General features: G+C 59.8%; 1 protein-coding gene across 8 annotated transcripts in view; it reads left to right on the forward strand.

Moving 5' to 3' along the window:
* Positions 1 to 16,349, forward strand: part of RBFOX3 (RNA binding fox-1 homolog 3) — a 458,835-nt gene that overhangs the window by 375,951 nt on the left and 66,535 nt on the right. The window contains exon 1 of one of the 8 annotated variants that reach the window (XM_081804334.1): positions 3,300 to 3,484. The exons of 3 other annotated variants lie outside the window; for them this stretch is intronic. In XM_081804334.1, coding sequence (XP_081660460.1) covers positions 3,380 to 3,484 — 105 coding nt within the window. In that variant the 5' untranslated portion in view covers positions 3,300 to 3,379. Of the gene's footprint in view, positions 1 to 3,299; positions 3,485 to 16,349 lie in introns of those variants that run through there. 4 more of the 8 variants (XM_081804333.1, XM_081804337.1, XM_081804335.1 and 1 more) reach the window with 4 other exon arrangements.

The raw sequence follows: 16,349 nt of genomic DNA on the forward strand, positions 1-16,349 counted from the left end.
TCAGGGCCCAGGCTGCTAAGCCCCACTGGCCGCTGTGGTCACCTCAGCACTGGGATCGGCCTTGGGGTGGGGGTGGGCATGGGGGCAGGGACACCCACACTCATCCCTGCCAGGTGCCCTTCCAGGCATTGGGGTGATGCTGTGCAACCCAGCCAGCAGGTTTCCCGCCCTCCTGACACTCAGCTCTTGAGAGGAAGACCCAATGGGCTACAGTGTTTGGCTATTCAGTGGCCTAACCCCCCAAAGACACCCCCTCCCCGTGGACAGAGGCCTCTCTCAATTTGTTAGTAATTGGCTCGAAGTGGAAGTCACGAGCCCATGGCACAGCATAAGAGGTGGGGGGCACACCGCCCCTGTCCTGAGAAAGAAGCCAGACACACACGTTGTTCAAACCCTTCTTCTGGAGGTTTTTTGTTTTTGTTTTTTTTTAATTCTGTTTTGCTGTTCTCAGTCTCTCTGGAGCCCAGGTGTGATTAGCTGACTGATGGAGGCAGGTGTCTAGACATGCTCCCAGGGCCTGACACTCTCTGGAGGTGAGGCTTGAAGCCAGGTGGCTGGGCTGAAAGGCCCCACAGATGACCAGGGGCAAGGATGCTGGAAGCCATACCAACACCGAGCCTGGCATTGTTGGGGCCAATGACTGAGTTCAGGGGTCCCTCTAGGAAAGCTTCCCCAACCCCACCCTCCTGTCTAAGCTCACCCCAGATCTGAGCTCCCACTATCCTGCGCCATCATAGGTCTCAGCACAGTAGGCTGCAGTCTTGGTGTGTTGGCTTGCTTTCCCCACCAGACGGTGCACTCACTTCAGAGCAGAGCACTTGGTTTCTATAGCTCCAGCACCTGGTGTGGTATCTGTCTGCACGTAGTGGGTTCTCAGTAAGGAAAAGCAGGAGAGTCAACTCAAAGGGTGTCTTCTGTGGGCTGGACGATGTTTAGGACACTCTCAAATCCTCTTATAAGAGGGATAAAGCCTCCATCTCAGCAGATGCCTGGTAACAACGGCAAATTAACGAGTGAATGATTCACACGGAGCATGGACTTAGAGCCCAGGGCTGGGGGTGAATGCTACACAGCTGCCCCAGATTCCCGAATGTCCTCTGGGGATGAAGCAGCCAGGGCGGCGACAGCAGAAGGGAGGGAAGGCTTCTGAAACAGGAGGGCAGAGCAGCAGGACTTGGGGAGGCAGGCGGCCCACAGGGCCGCCCCTGTTCTTGGAGCCAGGACCACTCTGTGGCACCACCCTCCACAGGACAGCCCTCTCCCCTCTCAAATGCTACCCCTAGCCACGTGTTCCTCCCCCAGATGTGCCAGGCCTCAGCACAGGGCCACCCCACCACTGTCGCAGGCCGTCAGGGTTCCTCTTCTGGGAGATGAGTTAATAACTGTTCACAGCCCAAAGGCAGGGGACTGCCTCTGCAAGTCCATAGCCGAGTGTGCCACCCCTGAGGGGATCACAGAGAGGGGCTTCCGAAAAGGGTCAGCAAGTGCAGCTACCTGCTGCAGGACCAGCTCTCCCCACTGTGGTCTCTCCCTCAACCCTTGTCCCTTCTGCCATCTGCCTCCCTTCCAGACGTTGCACCCCCTTTCCTTCTAAGGAAGATGAACTGCAGGCTGCTTTGAGAGACATGAGGTGCCTGACAGAGGGGCCTCCAAGGGACACACACCTGCCTGCCTTGTTCAAACTGAGCTTGTCCCTGAATAGTGCTTGGCAGAAGCCCATCCTCTCTCCATCCCTCTGATCCTCCTTGCTGCTTCCTCCTAAATGGCCCTCACGGACATGCACGGCAGGGAGCACAATAAGACATCTCGGGCATCATCCGCCCAACCTCTCAGGGCAGGTGTGGAAACGGAAGCCCAGAGAGGACAAGCCACTTTCCTAAAATCACACAGCAAGTGAAGAGGCCTCCATGTGATGCTCAGCTTGGTGGTCTTCCCATTACAAGGTGGTCCCAGCCCTCCCTCACTCCAGAGTGGGGCTGACTCTCAAGTGAAAGAAAGAGAATCACAGGTACCTTAGGGAGGATAGGTGAGTCCAGAATTGGTACTGGATATTTGTGAGATTCTCCCCTTTTCTGGAGAAGCGTGCCTAAGTGGGGCAAGAAGTTAGGTATGTCCCCCAGCTGTCTCTACCTCTAAGGGTGGCAGGTAGCAGACTGTCCCTCAGAGCCTCACAGGCTCACCTGTGGCTTGTCCTGGTTAACTGAACCTGGTCAGGGGCATCTATCGAGTGTGAATGCGCTGCAGGCCGGTGGGGATGTGTGTGGCTGGTGAAGCTGCAGATGCACACACATGCACACACACACCTATGTCAGTCAGGACCCGTGCCAAGCCGTGACCGGGCCCAGGGGTCAGTACGTGCGCACTCCTGCTGCATTGTGTGCACACACCAAGTCCAGCGTGTTTGGGCATGGCGATGGGAGGATGCATCGTGGCCAGGGCCCCTTGTCCCCGCCCCCTCCCCCTATTAAATATCCACAAGACCATGTGCCTGTGGCAGGCCTAAGGTGTAAATGGGGTCTGGGGGCCAAGGGGTGGGCAGGAGAAGCCCCCGGGGGCTCCAGCTGGGTTCCCAAGCTCTGGGCAGCAGAGAAGCGTTCCCTGGCTAGGAAGCCTCTGCGTAGATGCCCTCATTACATCACCGACATCCCCGCCACTGAGCCGGCCTCCCTTCTGAGAGGCGCCTCTCTGAACGCCAAGCAGGACGAAGCGCCTTCCGGGTCGGGCCGCAGAGCCGGCAGAGCCTCTCCTCTCCGCAGCGGCCGGCGGACCGAGCGGGGCCGGAGGGAGATTCCAGACCCCATGCCCGGGGCAGCCGCTGGATGCGGGGAGGACGAGGGCCGCCGAGGGGCCCAGGGAATGGCGCCGGCGGGCGAGGGGTTAAGTGTGTGATCAGCTGTCGCGCCGTCGTTCCGGATTCTCTTCCCTCGGTGCGGGGCTCTGTTTGATGTTGGAGTACGCCAGGGACTCCCCCTCCCACCGCTACACACGCGCGCACACGCGCGCACTCACACGCACACGCACCACTCTTTGCAGACAGGGCTCCGGTGGCTCCAAAGTGACGGGCGCCCACTCCCCCGCTGCCCTCATCCCTTCTCTCGCGCACACAGCCTGCCGGGCCGTGTTCTCGCGCGCGATCTCCCCAGCATCCCCGCCCGGGCAGGGGAGCACCCGGCAGAGGCGCGCCGCTCGCCGTCCATGCCTCCCTCCTGAGGAGCGCCGCGAGGGGGAGGGGAGGGCCGAGGAGGAAGAGGAGGAGGAGGAGACCGAGAGGGCGCCCGGGAGGCAGGGCGCGCGCACACACCGAGGGACGCGCGGAGGGTGCGAGCCGCGCAGCGAGCGCAGAGCTGCCTCCGGCCGCCGGGCGCCCCCCTGCCGCCCCATGCTGTGCTCCATGGCGAACTCGGGCTGCCTCCTGCTGTCCAACTCCGGCAGCATGCTCCCGCACTCCGTGCCCTGCCCGCCCGCCTTCCTCTACCTCCAACAGGTAAGCTGCCCCCGGCCCGGCGCGGCCCCCCGCCCGGCGCACGTGCGCCCCGCGCCGCCGCCCACCCCGCGCTCGGCCGCCTCCGCGCCGCCGCCGGGGCCCCGCTGCGCTCCCCGCGTCATGGCGCCGGGGCTCGGCGGGGGGGAGCGGCGGCCGAGCGCGGGGTCGCCCGGGGCGCGCGCGGCGCGGGGCGGGGGGCCGGAGTTTGGGGCGTCGCTCGCAACTTTTCCGAAGGCGCGGGAGGGGGCGGCGGGCGGAGTCTCGGGGGAAGCCGGAGGGGAGGGGGCGGGGGTTCTCGGTGCCGCGGTCACTTTGGGGAACTTCGCGCCGGGCCGCGGGGGGCGCGGGGGCGGGGAGCGGGGCCCCTCCCCGGCCGCGTCGGGAAAGCCGGGGGGCCGCGAGGAGGCAGCGGCGGCAGCGGCGGGGGAGCCGAGCTCTGCTGCAGCGGGGACCGCGCGCGGGCCTCGGGGGAGACGGGCCACCTGCCTGGTGGGGCTGGCGAGGGAGGCCCCGGAGCTTCGGCCCCGGGGAGGGGGCTGGGGCCAGACTTTGCAATCTGCTGGGCTGCGCAGGAAGCTTGGGCTGGCGGGGGGGGCGGGGGAGCAGAAAGCCAAGCGACTCTGAGCCCCCAAATCCCCAGGACGCTCCACGGGAGGTGCGCGCAGAGCATCAGCTGCCGCCTGCCCGCCTGCCGTGGTGTGCGGGGCGGGGGTCCTGCGATCCCACCCAATGCGGAATCAGGCGGTTCCAGGCCTGCATTGGGGATGGAGGGGGGGACTTCCTCGCCTCCCCCAGGCCCCTTGGTCTCTCTGGGCTGCGGTTCCCAGTGCCAGCCCAGCCAGAGCCGGCTGGGGGCTGCAGTACCCTGCCTCACCCACCCTGGCCGCCCACACCTCAGGGCTCGTCCTCCCTCCTGGCACTCTGGGGCTGCCTTCTTTATCTTTAGCACCCGGAACCTCTGCCTGGGCCTGCAGGGGTGGGGGCGGCTGCTTGCTTGGAGAGGCCTGGGGCTTGAAGGGGGAAGACCGGGAGGCCTGGAGATCTTCAGGCTGACTGTCCTGGGCCCTGCACACCCCAGCAGGAGGACTCCCTTAGGACTGGGTCTGCACCTGGGGCTGGGTATGGAGGTGGGAGGCAGAAGGTAGAGGGGATCAGGCCAAAGCTGATGGTCCGGGTCAGGCCAGGCCTGATAATCTAAGTGGACATGTACTTCTACTACCTCTCCCATGTATGCATTTGAAGGTGTGTTTCTTGGAGACAGTGACAGGCTCCAGGTGGGGCTGGGCCTTTGGATGGTGGGTTCTTGTCTTTTTGTTCCCCTTGGGCTCTCCGGGGAGCTAAGAAAGAAGGGGCCATTGCAGGTGGCTCAGGAGGAGCTGTGGACAGCACAGGGAAAGATGAGGCCCTCAGAGCTGAGCCAGGTCAGCCAGTCCCTGGGCTGCTGGGCACTCAGGTCAGCCCTTTACAAGGATCCATGCAGCGGGCATTGCTGAACGTGTCAGCAGCTGCAAAGGAAGGGATGGGGGACTGCCGGGTGGTGAGGAGCAAAGGGCCGCCGAAGTGGCCTGTGGTCCACAGACCTTGGCCCTTGCTCCCACCCTCCCTAGGACCACCTGTGACATCTGGGCAGTCCTGGGCACAGCTCAGTGGCAACAAGAGCTGCCGAGGGGGCCCCCACGCCCCCAGGCAGGCAGGTATCCAAGCCCAAGCCGTGGCTGACTCCCCAAATTCCCCATCGTCATTTGAGTTGCAGATGGTCAGGGTGGACCTGGGAGGTCAGCCTTCCAGGGCATCCCAAATTTCCATGAGTGCAACAATCACTTGGGGACCTCTGGGGTGGGGCCCAAGAATCTGCATTTCTAACAAGCTCACAGGTGAAGTCACTGAGCAGACCACTCAAGTAGGGAGCATCTGCCCTAGCCCCCACAGCCACACACAGGAATGCCCCGGGGCTGCCAGACCCCAGGAGACCCCAGCTCCTGAGGCAGACAGTGGGATTAGAGATTAATCCACCGTTTACTGGCTACATTAGGCAAGTCAGTTCACCTCTTTGAACCTCAGGATCTTCCTCTGAGAAGGAGGACAAAAGCATCCCGTCCTCTTGGGCTGAACAGGAGGGTTGAGTTAAGATGAAGTAGCATCAAGCCTCTGAAAAATGCCGAATGTTGGCATTGTCTTGATGTTGTCAGACCTGTGCTTGTAGTTGGGGTGAATGTACCCACATGACCTGTAAGGAAGGCACGCCAATCCCTCCAGGGCTGGGTGAATGCATCCCCAACTGGTGGTATTTGGAGCTTTCTGTAGGGGCAGCGGTAAGGCAAGAAGATGCCAGTGAGCCATAGCCATCCCAACTGGGTGTCAGCCATGAGCAGAATTGTCTCTGGGAAAACCAGAGCGTGCCCATTGGGTCAGGCTCTGAAGTACCCTGTTTCCTCCGAAGCGGTCCGCAGCGGGTGGCCATGGGTCTCCGAGGGCCGGGAAAGATCTTGAATGCAGCCATTTCCTGGCTGTCTATAGGGACACATGCTTCTAGGAGCACACACAGCTCTGGTGGTCAAGGGTCAATATGAAACAAATAATGATGGGTCGTTGGAGACTCTGCTTGTCCCCAACCACCTCTGGAGTGAGACAGAGCCTCCCATGTCCCCTGGAAGTGGAGGCCACATGAGGAGGGGGCCCAGGGCGGCCCCCGGGCAGGTATCCAGGCTCAGAGCTCACTTTCCCTGCAGCTCCACTGAGGAGTTGCAGGTCTGCATGAGTGAGCCCTGGTGCTGTATGTAGGCTGTGTGTTCAGTCTCAGCAGCATGCCTGAGAGCAGGAGCAAATACGGGAAATCAAGCAAGACAAGAGATGTGGTTTGCGGCACATTGAGATGCAGCCTTTAAACAGGCAAGTGTTGGAAACATACAGTCTTTCAAACTTGAAATTAGAAGGTAAAACCTCAACCAACAGAATTCCGTTCTCTGTTAACGTGACAACAGAGAATGGAGCCTTTTCCTGCTGCATGGGCTGGACCCCACGTGTGCGGAGACCGGGTCATGTACCCGCCGAGACACAGCGACTCTGTAATTCATTAGACACTCATCGTCAGGCGTCCCTCCTCCCAGCCTCTCAGTGGTGCTGATATTTGTGAGAGTCCTACCTGTCCGCTGGACAACTTCAGGTCACCCGACACCAGGAGACATCCAGCTGCAGTTTGGGCCCTGGTATTTGTTAAGAGCTTACCCAAGGGGCCCCGGGCAAGCTCGGTTTCCCCACCTGCCCAGCCAGCCACTGGAGCCCACTTAGGGCTCCCTGTGAGCCCTTCGGTTCCCCCCAGGGCAGCCCAGAGCCCTGGTCCCCCCACATCTGGCCCCTCCTAAGGATCCTGGGGTGGGACACAGGAAGATTGTCGTCCGTGGTGCATTATGGCCAGCCCAGCAAGGGGTGAGATACAAGGGCCTTAAGTTTCGTAAGAAGGAGCGTCGGTGATGGAAGGGAGGGGCCGGGCTGGTCGGAGGGAGAGTGGGCCCTGGAGACTGTGAGCACCCAGACCTTCCTGAGGGCTGTGTTCTGAGCACTGTTGATCTCATCTTCCTTCTGCTCTTAATCGAGATGAAATCACAGATAGCCTTGCTTGCCCTCGAAAACACTGGCAGCCACCGGAAGTTTCCATGGAGGATGTGGTGTTTCCACCCAGCTGCCAGCATGAGGCCGGTTGCTTCTTGGAGTTGCTAACAGCAAGGAGCGCTCGCTCGGGCTCTGGAACCCAAAGGCTTCTGGGGGCGGTCAGGGAATTCTAGGGTCTACTTGAGATTCATTAGGAAGCTCTTCTCTTATTAATAATCGTTTTTTGGGGATAGCAACGCTGCTAATCGCAGGAACTTTTAGTAGGATTGATTACCGTAGCAAAGTCACCTCGGCTTCTCACGCCATCTGAGAGCACCTGGGCCGTTGTCTGTTCCCTGAGCAGTTGGCCTGTCACCTTGGTGTGACTCCAACCCCATCTGAGACATGCTTGCTCCTGGTGACATCACGTGCCTGTGAGTACACCCCGGCCAGTGGGAGGGCCAGGCACACAACAGAAGTGCGTTCGAGTCTTCAGAAAGACGTGCTATCAAGGTCTGGGCCGTTGGTGTCGTCTGGTTGCTGAAGTACCTCAGTTATTTCTGTGGGTTCCTACCCGGTTTGCGCTCTGACAGCTCACGTTTGTGGCAGAATCTGCCGAGCATGCGTGCACATCTCACGGTTAAGGAAACCGAGGCACAGAGAGGTTAGGAGTCATGCCGACTCATAAAGCCACTGACAAGCAGAGCCTGGCTTCCACCCCAGAATCAAGGCTCAGGTGTGTCTGGGACTGACAGGTATCGAGGACCCAGGAGGTTCTGCCCTCTGACCGACTCCCAGCCACGTGCAAAGCAGAAGTGTCTCAACTGGAGCCTTCATGCGGGATGAGCTCTCATCTTGCCTGCAGATTTTCAGGCAACGGCATTTCGGAGATTCCTTTTGGGTTGAGGAGAGTGGAAGTGGCCTGCTTTGTTGAATCTTGTCCTGCGGGGTGAGTGGGCTTCCCTGGAGAGCGTGAGCAGGGACCTTGGTGTGCCGGCCGGGTGAGCACGGGAGATGGGCAGGGCAAGGAGCAATGGCCCGGAGGGAGACCCGGCCCGGAGCACAGGTCGAGGGCCGCTCTGTGGAGGGTGGCAGGATGTTCCGTGTTCAGACCCAGCCGAGCATGAAGTCTGTGCAGAGCAGAGTGGCCTGGGACCCCCAGCTACCCCCTGGGGCATCTCTGCCCAGAGGTGGGGGGTGTGGGGCATCTTCTGAACCCAAGCCAGCGCATCACAGTGTGGACAGACGTGCGTGCCTCGGGGCCTGGAGGGGCTGGGGTGGCCGGGTCAGTCACTGGTCCTCGAAGCAGGTGGGGAGTGACTAACTCTTCTCGGGACAGCGTTTCTAGGGTTTTCCAGTTCCATTCAGGACGCCTGCGTCTGTTTCCCATAGTTACGGTTTGTGACTGAGGTTTGAATGACACACCCTGTTTCCCGGAATCACAAGTGAAGGGTTGGCTTGGCCATCATCTTTCCCATCTCCTGACCCCCAGTGAGTCTGAGAAGGGGTTTCACTTGTACCGAGGCTCCAGGTGCTTACTGAGTACCGAGAAGCCGCCTTCCAACGGCCCCACATGAGGACCTGTCTGCGGCCGGCAGGACCGGAAGAGCGGGCACGGTGGTCCGTGGGGCTCGGCCAACAGCGGTTGGCACGCTGGGAGGTCAGCAGAGGGCAGGGAAGGACACTGCAGCAGGACAGACTCTGCCCGTGGCCTGGCCCTTCCCCGGCACAGCCCAGAGCCTGTGCCCACCACACCGGGCTGACCAGTGCTGAGCCACTGAGCTCGGTGGTCAATCACACGTGGCTGCCATCCTTGGAGGAGGCGAGGCTGAGGTCCCAGCACAAGTGTTCTCTGCCTCCTGACTTTGGTCCTGGGGACAGCTGCCTGACGGTGGCTCGGAGCAGAATGTGGGGCTCCAGGGAGAGCAGGGGCCAGCAGCGCCTCAGGCCAGCTCTGGGATGGTGCCCACGACCCCTGGCGCCTAACTCAGGCCCAGAGCCAAAGGCAGTGGTCCTGCGGGCCAGGCCCAAAGCTCCTGATGGCATGGGACCAAGGGACCCTCGGGGGTCTCTGTGGCCAGGGGTGGATTCTAACCCAGACCCCAAGATGCAGCAGCTGCAGAAGGGGCTCCCTTACTCCCCGAGGGCAGGGCTTGGCCAGCCACCCAGACCTCTGGGGTCCTGGTGACACTGTCCGTGGCTGTCCCCACCTGCCCTTGGCCTCTTTCCTCCTAGCGTCTCTCTCTGTGCTTCCTGACTGGCCTCCAGCCTTTGTCTTCTGCCTTCATGTCTGTTCTCGAATCCAGAATTTTCCATGCTTCTAAGCCTCTCCCCCCTCTTCCCTCCCGGCCTACTTTCTCTCCTTTCCCGTATTCGTTTTCCCTCTGCTTCTCCCCTTCACCCCCACTTCCTCCCAGGGGATTCCAGTCCCTCTTCCTCCCCTGAACTCTGGCCCACCCGTGCAACCCCCTGCAGCCCCCTCCACGGCCTGCCAACCCACGGGCAGATGGTTACGTGGTCCCATCAGGGGCTGCGCAGCCTGGAGCAGGACTGCATGTCTAGACTTGGGTGCCGCCCACGCAGCGGCGGTGTCTGGGCCCCCGGAGAGAGGGAGCCCAGTTCTGGAAGGAGACCCGCTGGGGCTGGGGCTGGGGCTGGGGTGGGGGCTGGAGGCCCCGGACTGGTCAGCTCGGTGGGCCAGAGGCCCCGCTCACAGGAGCCCTGGGGAGGGGCCCGGCCCACCTGCGGCAGCCCCGAGAGGCCATGGAAGCAAATTCTAGCTCCCCCAGGCCAGGAGCTCCAAGGGGCTGCCAAGGTCTTTGTACCTCTCGGGTCCCTGAGCAGCTGAGAGAGTCAACAGAAGAGGGGGAGGTCAGTGTCCCCTGAGCGTCCACGAATTATTCATGGAGTGGCTGTTTGTACCGGGCACTGCAGTAGGTCCCGGGTGGCCCAGGTCCTGTGCCTTCTGGGGCCACAGGCTCAACTCAGTCACGACCAGTTAGTTCCAGGAATGGTGAGCATGTATCTTCCCGCCGTGGCCGTGGGGGTGTGCGCAGAGCCCACCGCGTGATCGGAGTGTCTTCCCTTCCAGGCCCGGGCTTCTGTGCCTCTAAGATGGGATTTTACGTCTTCTTTCCTTCCCCTCCAGAGGGCTTTGGGGGCTGCAGAGGCTCCTGTGTGCTCCCCCCAGCCCATGCCTGTCCCGTCAACACCAACTCAGATGTGGCGTCCAGGTCTTGGGCATCCCGAGTAGGCAGCTTCGGTGTGTCGGGCAGGGGAGTGTTAGCAGGGCTGCAGGTGCCTCGTGTGTGAATGTGTGTGAGTGAGTGTGTGAATGTGTGAGTGTGTGAATGTGTGTGTGAGTGTGTGGCTGTACGTAGTTGTACATCTGTGTGTGTGCGCATGACTGTGTGTAGGCGTATGTGTGTGTGTGTGCACGCACCCGTGTTGAGAAGGCAGAAGGAAGCCACCATGAAAACGTGGCCCCAGCCCCGGGGGAACCTAGCACCCAGCATTTGGGGATGTTCTGGAGGGAGGGTCCCCTCGTGCCTCCTCCGCTCGGGGCCTCCTGGCCCGGAGAGGGGCCCTGTTCGCCCGTTCCAGACGGTGATGCTGGGGTTGGGGGTCACCGAGACATCACTGATGCACCGTCCTCCCTCCGGGTCAGCTGCTCCTGGTGATGTGTGCAGAGCTCAGTATGAGTATGGGGAGGGGAGGCCCCATGATGACGCACGCAGAAACCGCCCAGGAGCAGGGGAGCAAAGCGGGAGCTCACTGCCATCTCCAGCTGCGTGGGGAGGCGCAGGGGTGAAGCCTGGGTTAAAAATCAGGAAGGGTCGTGTTCCGATTGCAGCTGTGCCCAAAATGCCATCCTCCTCCTGGGCCTCAGTTCCTCACAGTAAATCAGCGCAGGGACCAGTCGGGGCTGCCCGGACCTGGGAAGTGGGGCTGGAAAGGGAAGTGGGGCTGGAAATGGAGAGCCTGTGCTCGGGGATTTGTTCCGTTATCAGCAGGGAAGGCATGTTTATGGGCGGCTGATCAGAAGGATCAGCTGAAGGCATCCCAGGCTCAGCCAGGATCTGGAGAGTCTGACCATCTTCAAAGGCTAGCAGGTGGGCACATCAGGGAGAACAGGTCCTCTGCACCTGGACAGGACCAGAGAGTGGGAAGGGGCGGTGGCTTTAAAGGAAAATCTCGAAGGACAACTATAATCTCCTATAATCTAACTATAATCTCCCAATTTTAGCATCGGTTGTTATGGGAGGTGGTGAGTTCCCCATCACCAGAGGAATTCAACAGAGGCTGGCTGGCTCGCTGTCTCAGAGGCTCCAGAGGGATGCTCTCCAGTACAGATGTGGTATCAGCCAGTAGGAAAGTTTACCTACTCTAGTAGCCACTTCAAAGAAGTGAAAAGAAGCAGAAAAGATGAATTTCGGTATTACATTTTAGTTAACCCAGTATATCCCAAATATACCCCCAACATGTGATCTGTGTAAGTTCTTAGCGAGGTGGTTTACATTTTTGTTTTTGTACTGTCTTTGAAGTCCGGTACGCGTATGGCACGTACCTGTTCGGACCAGTCACATGTCTAAGGCTCTGTGCCCATGCGGGGTCGTGGCTACCCTGCTCGGCAGAGCTAGAACATTTCCATCATTGCAGAAAGTTCCGTTGGATAATGCAGAAGTCAGTAGGTCTCGTGACTCCCAGTCTGGTCTTTGGACCAGCAGCCCAGGGAGCCAGCTAGAAATCAGACCCTCCTCCATCAGAATTGGCATGGATTGGCAGGTCTAGGGGAGTCACACTGCTCTGGAACTCGGTGTCCTTCGGGGGGTGTGGACGGGGTGGCCCTGTGATGCCTCCTGTGACCGCAGGTCTGAGAGCCCCATCACGTCCCCCAGATTGTGCCAGCGCCAACCTGCACATGGTCTGCGTCCCTGACAGAGCCTCCACCTGCCCATGGTGGAGGAATGCTGAGACTCTGAATGGAGGAATGTTTTCCGTAAGCATAAATCTGTTTTTGTGCATAAAATGCCCATTTGAGTTAAGTTACGACGATACCTATTCTTTTTTTTTTTTTTGGATGCCCTTATTTGGCAAAATAAAAGGTTGGCAATTGGAATTGATCTCCCCCATCCCCCATTTCTAAAAAATACATTTTACTAAGTAGTCCTCTTCAAAAGTCTGGAAACCGGCGATCTACAGCAGAGACCACTGGGCCTGATCCATCCCACCGTCTGTTTTTATAAAAAAGTTTTGTTGGAACGCGGCCATGCGCCTTTGTTCACGCGCTGTCTGCGGCAGCTTCCACGAGCAGCGGTGTTCACCAGTGGTGGTGCAGACCATGTGGCCCGCAAAGCTCAAAATATTTGCTGGAAAAGGTTGCAACTTTGCAGGAAAATTTTGCCAACCTCTGACCTGGAACAGCGACGTCCATGGAGGTATAATGGCGGCCACATGGGGTGGGGGGCTGAGTTTTCTAGAAGCTCCCTTTGCCAAAGTGCCAAGAGACAGATGAAATTCATTTTAATGATATCTTTTATTTCACCCAGCCCAGAATATGTTCATTGCAACATCTCATCAATCTAAACGTGACCGAGATATCCGGCATTCTTTTTTCACGCTAAATCTTTGAAATCCACTCCGTATTTTTCACTTGTGGCCCGTTTTGGAAGCTTAACACTTCCCTCAACATCTGGTCTGAGCCCGGCTGCGGCCCGGGCGGCCCTCCTGAATCCTGGCCTCAGATGTGCTCAGAGCTTCTCTGCCAGGTAGTTGGGGCCGCCAACGGCCTCGTTCCAGAGAAGCGGCAGCCCCACGCCAGCGCCCCAGTGTCCCCTGCCACCGCCAGACACCTGGCCAGGGAAGCGCACAGCAGGGGCTCAGGGCCAGGTGACAGCCTGTGAGACCCTCCAGGGTGGAAGGTGACGGGAGCCCGCACAGCTGAGGGAGGGGCGAGAAGGTCACTGGTTGAGCTCACCTGCGCACCGCCTGGGAAGGCCTCACAGACGAGGGGGTGGGGGTGATGCCCGGCGTGGGGCCTTGCGGGGGGAAACAGGCTGACATACAAGGGCCCCTGGAGCCGGGCTGAAGGTGTGGCTGCCTACCTGGTCCTCACCAGGCAGCTCCAGCCTCCTGGCCTTTGTCCTTGCCATGCCTTCCCCCGGGAGTGCCAGTTCCCAGACACCGGCCCAACCTGCTTTCTCATTTCCTCCAAAACTTTGCTCTCTCTCATGAGACCTTTCTTGACTGTTACTGAGCCGCCCCCCACGTCTCCGCCTCACTCCCTCTCTCTGTCTCTTCGCCTTCCCCTGCTGTATTTTTGTTCACAGCATTTATGAATATCTGACACGTTATGTGTTTTACTGGTTTATTTGCTTGCCTCTACAAGGGGAAGGACTTCTTGTCTCTTGTTCACTGCTGGTTCCCCAGCACCTAGAATAGTGCCTGGCACGGGGCAGGTGCTCAGGAAACCTGCTGATGGAGACCCCGCCCCCTTCCACTGGCCGCCTCAGGGACCGAGTGGTCTGCCCTGTCCAACCAGCCAGGCACCGGCTCTGTGCCCGGCCACGTGCACAGCCAGCAGGGAAGTGACAGAGATGGGAAGGGGTCTTCCCTCACAGCCCTGGGGGTTCTGAGCCTCGAAGAGCAGGAATGTCCTAGACATGAGCAAACTCGGTTCATCTCCTCCGCCATCCACTGTTTCTTCTGTCTGTATGGTTCCTATCTCTGGTCCCTTTTTAGTACACTCACAAAGTTTTGCAACTGTCACTAGTGTCCAGTTCCGGAACGTTCTCGTCCCATGGGCATTAAGCAGCCGCTCCTCCACCCTTGCCCTCAGCCCCTGGCCAACCACCAATCGCTCTCTGTCTCTGTGGATTTACCTATTCTGGAAATTGCACGTTAACAGAATCTCAATACGGGGCCCTTCGTGTCTGGGCTCTGCAGTGTGGGGCGGCTGCCGCAGGAAGCGGCGGGCTCTGCCCTCGAGGGCTCACAGACCGGGGAGGCAGCGGGTTTCTGGGTGCCGGGCTGTTGTGACCTTCGGAGCCAGCCTCAGCTGGCCTCTAGAGGGGCCTCGCAGGAGAGGTTCACCCTGCATAGGGTAAGTGGGTGTGTGGGCTTGGGATGAAGAGAAGGAGCCCCTGCACAGCCGGGGGGTGGGGGGGCCCTAAACTTTCCCAGTTTGGTCTCCTTATTGCTACTCTAGCATCTCAGTCTGAGCCTTGGCCCTGCCTAGGGTGCGTGGGAAGAAATCGGTTTCTTCTGATGAAGCCCAGACGACGGATGCCCGTTGAGTGGGTTCCTGGGCCCGAGCACAAGTGCGTGCGCTGCCCCTGAGCTAAAAGGGCCTGCCGGCCACCGCTCCTCCAGCCCTCGTGCAGAGCCCAGCTGCTCCGGCCCACGCCCCCGGTGGACTCGGAGCTCCAGCACTGTGCAGCGGGCCCTTTGTTGCAGTGGGGCAGGGGCCCAGGTGGCCGTTTTGGAGGCAGCCTGCCGAGAGCATGTACATGTTTGATGCGGTGTTTTCGGGGGTGGCCCGTGCATACATACGGCTGCAGGTCTGAATCGGCCGCGGCATGGCTAAGGATTGGGGACTGAGGAGAGTGCAGAGTGAGTGGCTCAAGACCCTGGCACGTCGGCCCCGATGTGTGCGCCGCGGCCCAGGTGGGCGCCAGGACAGGGCCAGGGAGGATGAGCCAGCTAGTGGCCCTCATTCCTACACAAGCTGGTAGAGGAGGCCATGAATTGTCCCTTGCCCGGCCACCCTCTCTGTCCCAGTCCCCAGAGCCTCCTGCAGAGCCCTCAGTTGTCCCGAAGCCAGGCCTTCCAGAGCACGCCTGGTTTCCACCCTCCCAGCCAGTCCAGTGCAGGCTTGTGGTGGGCAAGTGAAGCAGGGTGCAGAGGGGCAAGCAGGCTGGGCCTGCCGGTCACTGGCTCCGTGACCCTGGCGCTTCACCATCCTGGTCTGTCTCCTCCTGGGTACGTGGGATATCTGTGCCTCCTTCCCTTGCATCCGGTGGGGGGCATCATGGCATGGCACAGCCAAAGTGGCCAGTCCCAGGCTGGGGATGGGGTCAGCCCTGATGGACGCTGGCCTCTTTAGAGCTGCAGATATGTTAAATCCAGAAATAGGAATTGCTAAAATAAGGTCACAAAATGTGTAGTTTATCTTAAATATTTCCATTTAGCAAATTAACAATTTAGACCCATGCTTGAGCAAATGCAGTGTAATTGTGCTATTCACAGTTGATGATGGGATTTATTTTAATTCAGAATTGAAAGTGTACATGGGAGGCAAATGTTCCTCACCCTGTGCAGCTTCCTAGGGGGCCCAGTGGATGCTAGGGTACCCCAGGAGTTGGAGGGCAGAGTGGTGAGGGCCCCTTGGGGAGGATGTCACAGTGAGCTTGTGAGTCCAGAGCCCCCGGGGCACCTGAGTCTTTCATGCAGCTCTGCTGTTTTCCAGCTCCCATAAATACGGTGCTGACCACCACCCCTAGCTCTCTATCCCCCACCCAGCCCTATGGCTTGCATCCAACCTGGGACCCCCACCCTCTTCAGTTGGAGAGCTGATATCCGTGCATCTTCTCCCTCCCTCCTCCTTGGAAATTGCTAGAATTTTGCAGGCTCCATGCTGCCCCTGGGCAGGGGACTAGAAGAGACCCTAAGAGGATCCAAAGCTTCCTGAGGCCCCTCTGGCACCTCCGGCTACCCTCTGGCTACAGATTGGCCAGGACCCTGGGCTGGGCTAACTGAGAATCTAGAGCCAGAAATCCAGGAAGGAGATAGCACAAAGGCACGAGGGAGACCGAGGCACCCACCAAGGGACTCTCCCTCTGGGGTTGCAGGCAGACCTGCCCCAGGCCATTTGCAGGCTTGGGGTGAGGAGTGAGGATGCCGGCACAGGATGGGGTGGGAGGTCAGAAGACTCTGGCTTAGGGGCCTGGTGCCCTTGTCTGTGAAGTGGGGCTCAGAGGCCGTGGCATCCCTGCCAGACCCGTGTGTGCATGCAGTGCTAGGACACACACACCCCTTCATATCAGCACCACCTTGGAGGGGGCCTGATGGAGACTCCAGAGAGCGGTGGCAGGAGGATTTACCCAGCCTCGTGCCTGGCTCGGCACTGCCCAGGGCAGAGGTCATCAGCCCATTTTACAGAAAAGAAAAACTGAGGCACGGAGAGACTAAGAAGATGGGGGCAGCTCTGGCCCTGGGACACCACCAGCACAGCACCCAGGCTCCACGCCCTGCTCCCCCAGGCTTGGGTCGAGGCCTG

This window comes from Leptonychotes weddellii, chromosome 15 (assembly GCF_054177405.1).
Source record: "Leptonychotes weddellii isolate Sample4059 chromosome 15, ASM5417740v2, whole genome shotgun sequence".
Taxonomy (NCBI): domain Eukaryota; kingdom Metazoa; phylum Chordata; class Mammalia; order Carnivora; family Phocidae; genus Leptonychotes; species Leptonychotes weddellii.